Raw genomic sequence first — 12,811 nt, forward strand, 5'->3', positions numbered from 1 at the left:
CAGACAAAGACACATTTTCAGTTGCAGTTATTTTCATTGTTTATATGTGTCATTTGTGGAGTAGTTACTTTTTGGAATAAATGTTTAATTTTAAGTCAAATTATCTAGCAGAAACTTCACACATGAGAAAGAGCTATTAAAGGAATTGTCTGCAAGTGCACCGTCTCACCCACTTCTTCATTAAATATGCTTCATATTAATCTTTCACAATTGTTGTTTAGAAATGACATTAAAGGAATAGTTTGCAATGGATTCCACGCAGAAAATAAAAAGACAACCATGATTGGATATAAAGTGTCCTCCTTTTCAGGTTAAATGTTGTTGTGGGGATTATAAGTCTTAGTTTTTTTTACGTCATAATGACGTAATTGCTGCATAAACCGTTCGATCAGTCACAGGACGGAGTATAAAATGCTCTGTCACACTGAACAGCTGAACTCCAATCTAATGTAATTTGATTTAGGCCTGTTTTTAATCAAGCATTACTCCCTCGCTGTTAATTATGTTTTGTTTAGGGTTAAAATCAGTGCAAAGGACTTTGAATGGACACATCTTACCAACGAATGTATGTTTTTTTTATGGTGATAATGGGTCATTGAGTTCAAGATGTTACTCTTCTTACTGATAATGTGTAAACTATAAAGATATGCTGAGCTATTTGCTGTGAGTCACATCTGTTTGACCTGCTTTGTGTTAAACAGAACAAATTAAATGCAAAATGTATAAACGTTTGTAATTTATACACTAACTTTGTCTCTTTTTTTTATTCTTCTCAGTGGTCTGCATGGTGCAAATTCGAGGCAACTTGGAAGAAGGTCTCTCTGGAGAAGGTCATCCATCATCTTGCCCCACCCCCTGTCTTCATTCCAAGAGGGTCCACATGACACTTGTGACACATTTGGCACTTGTCTGTTAGTGCCGTTCAGAGTCAACAAGCTTCTGACTGCTGCATCTTCAGCGTCCGAGTCTTCGGACCCAGGCAAAAGTGTTGATCAGACCAGGTTTTATTTAACTCTTCTTTTAAAGCTAAGAGTTATAAAGTTTGTCTTCATTTGAGCCAAATCCGTTCCATTGGTGTCTGAGAAACTGTTTTGTGGTAGCCATTTGAGCAGTCCGAATAAACTTTTTAAAGCAAAGCTACAGTTTAGCAGGTGAAATATAGACACTGTCACCTTATTGCAACCATAAGGAATGATCACCAAGTTTCTATCCACAGCACTGAGGAGTGGAAAGAAAAACAGTTCTGTTGCCAAAGCAAACAGCCGAACGTATTGGGAACCCGAGTCATAGTTCAACATTAACTTTTATTTTTTTTGCAAAGTTAACAGTAGGACGTGACTAGGGGAAACCTTCAGATATTTTCATCATGTTGGAACTGTGTGTAAAAACACACCAAGCCACAACTGCAAGTTCAACTCCAACCCTCCTGTGATGCCAAGAAGGCTGAACTCAGATACTGAACAGGGCAAAGAAGCTTTTATTTTGGGAAAAAAACCTTYTGTTCAGACGATAGGCAWTATTCCGAGGAAACTGGAGCTGTCACTTGTGTAGAAACGTTGTTTTTTATTTTTTACACATGTCTGCATGTGGTGTAGGGATGCTCCATAGCGCTGTGCACAGTTCAGGAGAAAGAGTTTGAAGAGGAGGAGGAGAAAGGGTTTGTAGGAAATGACAGAGTGTCTGACAGAATACAAAGCGTTGGTGACTCCCTCCACGCGCAATGGTCACCGCGTCTTCAGCTACACACTGGAGAGCCACACGTCGGCCGCCTTCGCCATCATGAACGAGCTGCGGCTGGAGCGGCAGCTGTGCGACGTCACGCTGCGTGTGCGCTACAAAGACCTGGAGGCTGTGGACTTCGTGGCTCACAAGGTGGTTTTGGCTTCCTCGTCCCCCGTCTTCAGGGCCATGTTCACCAACGGCCTGAAGGAGTGTGGCATGGAGGTGGTTCCCATTGAAGGAATTCATCCCAGGGTGAGTTGCGTGTTGCTTTGTGATCCATGAATTAAGGGTAGAATCTAAAGCGTTTATGGATGGAACGTTATTTTTTTAAGTAGCTGAAAATATTTTGATACTTTTGAGGCCATTTCTGGATGAACCACTACTCATGTTTACACTCATAACAAATTAATTTGATGGCAAATGTTATTAGAAAAACACTTAAATTATTGCAGTTGTTTGGTGTGATTTAGAGGTTTTTAATGTTATCTCAGATGGTTTTACAGAAAGATGAGTGTTGGTCATGCTGATCATTAATGTGAGCACCTTTATAAAAGCAGAAGTTTTGACAGTGTCTCTGGAGCTTTCTATCAGCACACTGTCAGGATGAGAAGACATCAGCAGTAACATTAAATAAGCAGTTGTTGCTGCCTATTAGTCCGAAAGTTAAAGGTCATTTCCTAATGGTCTGAAGTCCATCATTCTGCAGAGACTTTTATTCACAATTTAAAATAATTTAAAACAGCTGTCATTCTTCCCAAGTGTTAAGATCAGAGTAATATCAGATGAATCCAAAGTAGAACTGTTTGCACATAAAGCCAAACATACCACACTGGTGCAAACGCATAATACTCATTATTAAGCACGCAGAGGTCTTTAAAGTACTTGAAAAAAATAACTAAGTAAGAGTAAAATTACATGAACAGAAAATGACGGGTAAAAATAAATTTCACTGATGAGAAAACTACTCAAGTAAAATTCATAAAACTGTTCAGAAAAACTGGGAAAGTACAAGTACTTTTACACGCTCTCTAAGAAATAAACTGATGAATTTACAGAACCAAACTGGCTCCACTAAGCCAGGTTAAGTAAATTGAGCAAGTTATGTATATTCTTTGCTCAGTTTACTCACCTAGGCTTAATGGAGCCAGCTGACATAACTTTGTTGGATAAATTCAACACTTCATTTTTAGAGGGCATAAACATTATCTTTCATGATGAGTTCCAACATATTTAATTTTGTAACGAATAGTGTTAAATCTTAAAGAAGTAAAAGTATCAATTTTAGCTTTAAAATGTAAGGAAATAAAAGTAAAAGTAGCTGTTTAAAAAATAACTGGTAAAATTAYAAATCCACAAAAAAACTACTTAAGTACTGTAACGAAGTGAATGTACTTAGTTACTATAAACCTCTGTAAGCACGGTGGTGGAGGGGTGATGATTTGGACTTATTTTTTAGCCAAGAAACTCGGACACGAGTCGTTGAGTCTGCTGTAAATTCCTCTTCTTCCACAGTATTTTAAATTCAAATGTGAGGATATCTGACAACTGAAGCTTGGGTAGAAAGTGGGACATAAAACAGGACAGTCATCTCAAACTCAAAAGCAAATCTGCAACAGAATGGGTGTAATGGAAACGAATCAAATTCTTGCAATGACCAGTCAAAATACAGACTTCAGTCAGATTGGGGGAAATGCTGTGGTCAGATTGAGACAGTTGTGCAGAATTAAATACTTACAAACTTCAGTGAACTGAAGCAACAATGTAAAGAAGAGTGGGCTAAAATTCCTCCATAACAAATGTTTACTGGGCTCACGTGACTTCTGAGAGTTCATGTCAGTTCTGCTTTGTCAGCCATAAAAGCTCCACAAACCAAGCTTAGAACTGTATTTATTGATTGTTCTTGATTCTGTCCCCCTACGTATTCAGGTCATGGACAGACTGATAGAGTTCGCCTACACTGCCAGCATCTCTGTGGGAGAGAAGTGCGTTATCCATGTGATGAACGGGGCTGTCATGTACCAGATCGACAGCGTGGTCAAAGCCTGCTGCGATTTCCTTGTGCAGCAGCTCGACCCCAGCAACGCCATCGGCATCGACAGCTTCGCCGAACAGATCGGCTGCACGGAGCTGCACCAGAAGGCCAGAGAATACATCTATATGAACTTCAGCCAAGTACGGTTAAAGACATTTGTTTTTAAGTCCAGCATCTTTCATTCAATATGGCTTTTTGTTTCATGTTTTAAATAAATATCAGGAACTGTGCTCCACGTTTTAGAGGAAATGTTTTACTTTGGTGCTGAGCTTTTTTTAAATTTTTATAAATGAATATATCATAGACAAATGAGCAGCAACTAAACAGAGTTTAGTTTTAACAAGCCTCAGCTGATATTTACCAAAATGTAAGGAGTTAGATTTTTTTTATTATAGTAAGCTAAACTCATAAACACTAATAATTCAGTTTTTCTTTTACCTGGGATCAAAAGGTGACTATTCACTAAAAAAAACAAGAATTCACTGTCTTATTTTTTTATTATCAGCAGATGAATACTGTTAGTTTTGCTTATGTTCTGTTTCTGATTTCAGGTAGCAACCCAGGAGGAGTTCTTCAACTTGTCTCAATGCCAGCTGGTCAACCTCATCAGCCGTGACGAGCTCAACGTGCGGTGCGAGTCCGAAGTCTTCCAGGCCTGCGTGGCCTGGGTGCGCTATGACCAAGAGAACCGGCGACCATACGTTCAAGCCTTGCTCCAGGCTGTCCGCTGCCATTCCCTCACCCCCAACTTCCTCCAGACCCAGCTCCAGTCTCTGGACTGGGACCCTGAGTGTAAAGACTACTTGGCCCAAATCTTCCAGGACCTCACGCTTCACAAACCGACCAAAGCGATCCCTTGCAGAACGCCCAAGGTGCCGCAGCTCATCTACACAGCAGGGGGTTATTTCCGCCAGTCTCTCAGTGACCTGGAGGCTTACAACCCCTGCACTGGAGCCTGGCTGAGGCTGGCTGACCTGCAGGTGCCCCGCAGTGGCCTGGCAGCCTGTGTGATCAGTGGGCTGTTCTATGCTGTGGGGGGTAGGAACAACGCACCTGATGGTAACATGGACTCCAATGCTTTGGACTGCTACAATCCCATGAACAACTGCTGGCGTCCGTGTGCGCCCATGAGCGTCCCCAGGAACCGAATCGGGGTCGGCGTCATCGACGGCATGATATACGCAGTGGGCGGTTCTCACGGGTGCATTCATCACAACAGTGTGGAAAAGTAAGTGAACCGAGAATATTATAACATCCTAAATAAATCTCTGTAGTGACGATGACCATAGATGATAGATTTTACTGTCACTATGTTGATGTTTGTGTGTTTTGTCTCTGTACACATGAGGATATTTGTAATGCAAAGTTAAGTTTTAGTCTTTTTGGATAAAGTCACTGTATAAAAATAGGATTCCAGCAACTTCCTTATTATATGGTAATGTTTCGCTCTTTACACTTTATTTTCAGTTTGCTTGAGGAAATTTAAAAAATATATGTATTTTTTAAATCACAAGCAAATATAGTAATACCACAAACTTTATTGAGTTAAAATTTGTCATCTTGTTGCTTAAAGGATCTGCACTAACACCAAATCGAAAGCGGTGTACGTCCTGTCAGTTGACATTGCTTAACCCTTAAAATTATTGCTTCTTTGCCTGCCAGCTTGTATTTTTTAATATAAAACAATATTTGTTTAACCATAGTGTAGCAGTAATATAAATTGAGTTGTTAACTCTGCAAAAATGTCCCACAGTAAGTAATAAAGCTCTTTGACACAAAGCCAGATGTAGCCCTGCAGTATCATCTCAAGTTATATAACGTCTTCATTAAAGCCTCTGGCTTTATTCTAAGAAATGGTAATCATTGTTCAGATTGACCTCAGTTTCTTTGAAAAGGGGAACAAACCCGACCTGTTTGAGTTCTCGCTTAATGATATTGAAGGCGAACATGCAGCTTCCTGCAGCAGAACAACAGTCTGTTACTGTGAGATTAATCTGCAGTACACAGTTACACCAGTCACCTGTTTAACCTGGTGGTTCCTTCCTCTAAATGTTATCACAAGACAGAAAACCAGTAGCTTTTGTCTTTGCTGTGGGACTGAGTAACCTTTCTGTTTGGCTGAAGGGGAATGAAAGAAAAATGAACACTATAAATATGATTCATGTTCTTTCTAGGAAAGCACAGCTGTTCTTTATATGTAGGTCTGATTATGTGTTTATGTGTTAGCTAGCCATTTTTACAAAACTGTATCTTTAGAAATGTAAGACTAAAAAATACGTAATTTTTTTTTTTTTTGAATGAACTGGTAATGTACCATATGTGAACAAGCTCAACCAAATAGAGGAAGTTTATTTATGAAACTGTCTGAAAGCTTGCCATGCGTCAACCTCTGTCTGCTGAAGTAAAACAAGTTCTGAGATTTTTTTTCCTCTGTGTGTTGGTTCAGGTATGATCCAGAAAGAGATCAGTGGCATCTGGTAGCTCCCATGTTAACGCGCCGTATAGGTGTGGGTGTTACGGTGATCAACCGGCTGCTTTATGCTGTTGGTGGGTTTGACGGCGCCAACCGGCTCAGCTCCTGCGAATGCTACAACCCTGAGAGGGACGAGTGGAGGACCATGGCCCCCATGAACACAGTGCGATCTGGAGCAGGTAAGGAAGTAAAACTGCTTTGTCATGATAAACTCTGTGACTCACAGAGGTRGTTGTTCCAGTTTGTCATCTGGTTKTCAGTAGACGGGTGCACTTAGTTCACCAGGTCTTGTAGTAATGCTCGTGCACATAAAGTGGTATTTGAAGTACCGGTACTCTAAAAGTGTCCTACAGCTGCAGTGTTGAAGTTTCTGACAGAAATCTGTTGTTTCGGGTGATATTGTGAAAATGTCAAACAGAAGTGAAAGTGACCAAAGGAAACTTACACCAACCAGAAAGAAAGAAGTCTGTTTGCTTTGAATTATTGTGTAGCTTAGATGGCATGTAGTTTTATCACCATTAATATTATTTTTATTATCTTTGACTGACAGCATTTCACTGAACTTCTGTTGACATGAATGTCAGCTTTAACACAGCAGCTATTCTAGCTTTATTTTTTAAGAAGTTCAAAAAAGGACAGGAAATTTGTCAGATAAGATGACGTTTAAAGTTGCGAAATTACTAAATACGTTGACATTGTATGTTTTGCTAACGTTTTACTTTTGTATATTTAAGGTTTTCTTTGGATTTTAAGTAAATAGAAATAAAGTAACTTGTTTGTGCTCCTCTGTTCATTACCAGTAATTGCTGTTGTATTGAAGAGGTGTTTGTGTCATTTCAAGTTATATGAATTAAGCTGTAATTTATTGAAATAAATTATTCTGATGTTTATTTGCTGCCTGCTTGTATGTATGAGCCTCTTGAACCTGTCTTAATCAGGTAGCGGCTCCTCAAAAAACAAAATACTTCTTCCTGTAGGATCATCCTGTCAGCTTGATAAAGTAATGACATGTTTGAATGAACCAGCCTTTGTCTCCTTTTAGGTGTGTGCGCACTGGGCAATCAGATCTTTGTCATGGGAGGATACGACGGCACCAACCAGCTGAACACTGTGGAGCACTACGATGTGGAAACAGATGCGTGGAACTTTGCTGCCTCCATGAAGCACAGGCGCAGTGCTCTGGGAGTTACTGCCTTACATGGACGCATCTATGTAATGGGTAGGTGATTTAATACAGGTTACCTCACTGAGACACGGGGGCTCTGGGGTGGGAAACTGAAAGTATCCAACTTAAAATCTGTAGGTTTTGGGCAGTAATTCTGTAGAAACTTTAAATATAATGCACGTGCTTACGAACCTTATGCAAGCTTACAGAATTTACGCAGGTGAAAAAAGTTACGACCAAAGCAACACATACCAGCTACTGTAACATCGGTTTATTTATTCTTTATGTCTTCCTCTGGCTTCATAAAATAAATGCAGTTGGCCCCTCTGCCACTTAAGAAGCTTACAAAATGGACTGAGGGGGGTAAAAAAAAGTTAAGAATAAAGTGAGACCAGAGATTGAAAACAACACACAACAGCAGCTACTGAAGCTGTAAAATTGCTACTGCTGCTGTATCCAGGTCGGTTCAATTTATTCTTTGTGTCTTCCTCTAGCTTCATAAAATAAATGCGGTCTCTGCTGCTCCGCAGAGGCTGCGCGAGCCGTGCACTATTCAAATAATTTGTTTGTCCATCAAACTTTTGCTTTCTTATTTACATTTCATAAGTTATAAAATGTACTGCTACATGTCCATTTGGAGAAAACTACAACAACGTAAGCGCTAAGTATAAACATCTCCAACCTCCTCTAGCCTAAATGCCTGATTTTGGATATAAAATAAGCTCCATCAGAATGACAAATAGAGATCCATGTTACACTCAAACATAGGCTAAGACTCTGTAATACTGAATACATCTGCCCACTTTTTCACAAGTTGGTTTACTCAGGTTTGAAGGTAATAAATGTCTATGATGTGGTTTTTGGTCACTTAATATCATCGCTGAATAAAACGTAATGGCCTAATTGGCTAGTTGATTCAATAGTTATCAAGCCATAATTTCAACACTACATTAATCTTGGTTATCCAAAATCCTTTTATGTGTTTGTGTTCACTTTGTTAGAGGTTAACATTTGGAGCTGTTGCTTAAAAAAGGTGTATCAAAACAATGACTGCATATTTTTGCAGTGTCGGCTTTTATTAAAAGCAGCAGAGCAAGTTCAACGAGTTCATTCGGCCTCGTTCACCCTCTAATCTCACTAAAACCAAACGATGCACGCCTGTGAGAGCGTGTCTGATCTTATATGTGAGAATGGTATTCTCTTGAATTAATTTGTGCGAACATCTAAATATGTGTTTTAGATATAATTTCCAGATGCCATGTTTTAACAGGAGGTTATGATGGCACCACATTCCTGGACAGTGTGGAGTGTTACGACCCAGAGACGGACACCTGGTCTGAGGTGACGCACATGACGTCAGGGCGGAGCGGCGTGGGTGTGGCCGTCACCATGGAGCCGTGCCAAAAGGGTCTGTTGCAGTGTCAGCAGACGGGGGAAAGTGAGTCTTCGTCTGCCGGTCTGTCTGCCAGCTGGAGTATTAGCAACAGTCCGTGCAACAGCGTACCCTTTGACAAAGGCACATGACTTCAGCGCTGGAGGTTTTCACACCCTGAAAGTTTAACTCTGTTCTAATCGAGACAAATGCAGAGATGAGCTGAATGACCACATCCTGCCTCATTAAATTTAGAAATATTAAACAAACCAGTTGTATTTTGTTCTCAGTGCACTGCTGATTTTCCTCTGTAAGATGACTGTAATTATCAGCACCCAGTGAATCAAAAATCTCATTTAATCTTGTTTTATGTATGTTTTTGATTGTTTATGAATTTGACTCGGTTGACATTTTAACTGGCTTTAACCACTCACCAGAAAAGGGCTGTAAACTAAAAATAAAAAGTTGTTTTATTGTCTTTAAAAAATCAGGGTGTAATCCAGTGGGACAGTAAAGTGCTAGAATCTGATGACAAAAACATTTTCTCTGTAGGCCTGATGTGATCGTATGTATGAAGGAGCTCTGGTGCTGGATCGATGGTTGTAGTTAACAGAGTTGTCACAAGAGGGCGCTGCTGCATCTCAGTGGGCTTCAAGCAAGAATCTTTAGATTTTTCATTCAAAATGCCTAAATATAAAAATTTTCTTTACTCAGMTTTCTGTTTGACTTTTAAAAGTGCATCAAAAACAGAAGTTTAAACAGTCTGTAGTGTTGTTATAAATAGAAGTTATTTCATGTTGAAGTACAGGTAAATTAGAAGCAGTGATTTTTCCCTACAGTGGGCAGCAAACAACCACACAACATTTCAGAAGTGGTAAATGGGAAACCTTTCAAAATATTTTATTCCTGTAGTTCAGTGTTATGTGTCTTCAGCTTACAACTGAGTCCACACCAATCAGCCATAACATTAAGACCACCGACATGTACAGTAGAGGGATATAGTTTAATGCTACACCGTTCTTTGCTCCAAAAACGAGCATCTTGGCATTCTTGTGGATAATATTTTGACACTATTTACTTAAAACTTTTTGCAGCACATTCACACCACCAACATGTCGGTAGTCTACCCAACAGCAGTAACGGGCATTGAAAGAACTGCCTAGAAATGACTCGAAGAGCACAACCAAAAGTCCCTAGAAAAAAGGTAAAATGGCTGATTGTGATTTATTTATTTGTTATATCAAAATTTTCAGGTACAAAAATATGATGAAATGTGTTTTTTGAGAAATATTAGATATGAATGTCACCAAAAGCAAATTTGTGTCCATGAATGGTTCTTGCGTGAAGCCCATTGTCTCAGATTCAGTTGTAGGCAGAAGTCAACCAGGACTTTACTGAAACCGTATCACAACCAATACGACCTCTCACTTTAGCACCAACTTGGGATGTTTGCAAAACAGGAACTTAAAAAAAATACATAAAAATAAAATGGCTCTGCATTTATACAACCTTGGTTTAGATTTCTCACCGAGAGTTTTTTATACAATAAATTTTCACTCTAACCTCTGACAGAATCCAGGAAGTCCCACATGCATCTGGATTTCTTTTGATTTTCATAAACCGGAAACCTCAAAAACAAAGGTGACCATGTCTGCTCGTTAGTGTTAATGTTGTACACTAATGACAGAAACCCGCTTAAAAAGTGTGTTTGTAACAGCAGTTTAAGCTACGGATATTTTGAGATGTTTTGTACATTGATAATCTAAGACATCCTGTACAGAATTCAAGAGTTGACTTTTATTTATTTGTTCAGAACCTTTGTGATTTTTGTTGTTGCTTTAAACTGACATCAGCTTTGTACTAAATTTAAGGTAGTATTTTTGAATAACTAGCATGCTTTGTAAGTAAGTGTGGGAATTTCTGTTCATAATTATTTTAGAATGTTTAAAAAACACTTGGATATTTTTTGTCCAATCAGTAGTTGGAATGAGAATTAAAACATTTGTCTGCTTTGTACATTTTTCCAGCAAAAATTATAAATGTTTCTTGTTCTGCTGTACTTGTTTGTTTGTTTTTACTGTTAATTTTGCCAGTATTTTGCCTACATTCACATGTGATTTGTGCCAGTGAAGGACTGTAAAATATTATTTTGAAATCCTCCCAACACATGAGACTGATAAGATCACACAAGACAGTGAAGGTCTGAATAAGGAAAATCTTATATTTTATGTACCTTATACACTAAAGTTGGACAAATTGTGTTGTGTGCTTTTATTCATCAGAAAAAACTCAATATTTGACACTTTGCAATCAGCTCCACATGACATATTTTTGTGTATGCAACGCGCTCTGTGAACCTGTGTTATTCCTAAAGATCTGCTGCCACTCCACATTGTTTAAAAGTTGTTTTAACTCTCAGCTTACTATTTTAACCTGTTAAAATGAAGAAATTAGTTTGACTTGTTATTTATCAGTATAATTTTAGAACACGGGAGTCAAAAATTTGCAAGTGCAATTGTCATCTATTCATATCAGCTAAATGTCACAATTAATTGTGATCATTTTTTTGCCAATATTGACCAACCTCATACACAAAACAACCTTGACTAAATGTGGCTACTTTAGTTGTTTCTAATTTTCTTAAGTCACAAAGGCAACCCCTCTCTCCAGCTCCTCCTGGGAGACCTCTAGGCGTTCCCAGGCCAGAGAAGATACACAATTCCTCCAGCAGGCTCGGAGTCTCTCTCCCCCACCCCAATGAGAAGCACCCAGAAAACCTCCAAAGGCAGACGTCCAGGATGCATCCTAATCAGATGGCTGAACCACCTCACCTGACTTTTTTTTTTTGTTGCAGAGGAGCAGCGGCTCTACTCTGAGCTCACCCCGGATGACGGAGCTCCTCAAAGAGTCCAGTCACCCTGAAGGAAGCTCATTTTGGCCACTTGTATCTGGAATGTCCTTTCTGTCATGATCCAAAACCTCATGGCCAGAGGCGATTGCTGGAATGTAGACAGACCAGCAAATTGAGAGCTCTTCAACTCAACATTTTCTTCACCACAACCAACTGAAGCAACGCCCTCATTACTGAGGATGAGGTCACAATCCATAGATTAGTCCCCCACTTAAAAAAAATAGTTTTGAAAAGCTGTGTGTTGATTTCAGCAGTTTAATAAAATGTGAATTGGAAGCCATTTGTGTGACTTGACCACATACTGTTGGACTTCCTGTGCAATAGAAAAAAAACTAGGTGGAGCCTAAAAGTAGTTGAATCAATATAAAAACAGTCTGTGAGGTTAACAAAAGGAGGTTGTGGATCTTTGTTATGCAAAATTAGCTTCCTGAGTGTCCACCAAGGGCAACAATGCTGTATGTTAACAAGATTATTTACATCTTAAAGAACTTTACAGCAACAACAAGCCACTGAAGAAACATGCTTGAGTTTCTGTGCATTAATATTTAAATCAGTGGGTTTATCACAAGGGTAAAAAGAAATCAAGAGTTTACTCTTAAAGCAAACAAACTCTATAGTGGTATTTTCATAATTCAAATTATTATTATATATTCTGATATTTAAATGTACAKATAATAACCCATTTGACAAAGAGCCTTCTTAATAATAAATTTTAACTATTTAGGACTACAGTTATTAACTTGCTTTAACAGTTGTGGCTAATACTTCCAATTATTTCTAAAGGTAATAATATTTCTGTCTTCACAACTTTGGGAACCAGAGCACTGGTTAGTGCAGTTAGACGACCACCCAGGATGTCTGCTGACATCCAACTTCCTGGCTCAACCTGCAGTTTTATGCAGACCGTTATTATTTAATCCAATATAAAAGCTGTGAGGATTTATTGGAGTATTACAATATAATCTTGCCAAACACAAAGGACAGGAAACCCCTGAACAAAGACAGTTTTCAGAGATGTGAAGAAAAGTAGCTAATATTTACTGATTCTGCATTCACACTGTAGCCAAGTATTCCTGATTTTTCTCTTTCTGTACATTTTTGCAAATATATATATATATGTGTGTGTGTGTGTGTGT

The 12,811-nt window shown here is 38.9% G+C and overlaps 1 protein-coding gene across 1 annotated transcript in view; it reads left to right on the forward strand.

The window, feature by feature from the left end:
* keap1b (kelch-like ECH-associated protein 1b) overlaps positions 1-11,024 on the forward strand; it is a 13,698-nt gene extending 2,674 nt beyond the window's left edge. The window contains exons 2-7 of the mRNA XM_014004927.1: positions 777-1,974; positions 3,649-3,894; positions 4,306-4,982; positions 6,201-6,406; positions 7,270-7,446; positions 8,663-11,024. Coding sequence (XP_013860381.1) covers positions 1,669-1,974; positions 3,649-3,894; positions 4,306-4,982; positions 6,201-6,406; positions 7,270-7,446; positions 8,663-8,916 — 1,866 coding nt within the window. The 5' untranslated portion in view covers positions 777-1,668 and the 3' untranslated portion in view covers positions 8,917-11,024. The remainder of the gene's footprint in view (positions 1-776; positions 1,975-3,648; positions 3,895-4,305; positions 4,983-6,200; positions 6,407-7,269; positions 7,447-8,662) is intronic.
* The last annotated feature ends 1,787 nt before the right edge of the window (positions 11,025-12,811 follow it).

This window comes from Austrofundulus limnaeus, unplaced genomic scaffold (assembly GCF_001266775.1).
Source record: "Austrofundulus limnaeus strain Quisiro unplaced genomic scaffold, Austrofundulus_limnaeus-1.0 Scaffold27, whole genome shotgun sequence".
Taxonomy (NCBI): domain Eukaryota; kingdom Metazoa; phylum Chordata; class Actinopteri; order Cyprinodontiformes; family Rivulidae; genus Austrofundulus; species Austrofundulus limnaeus.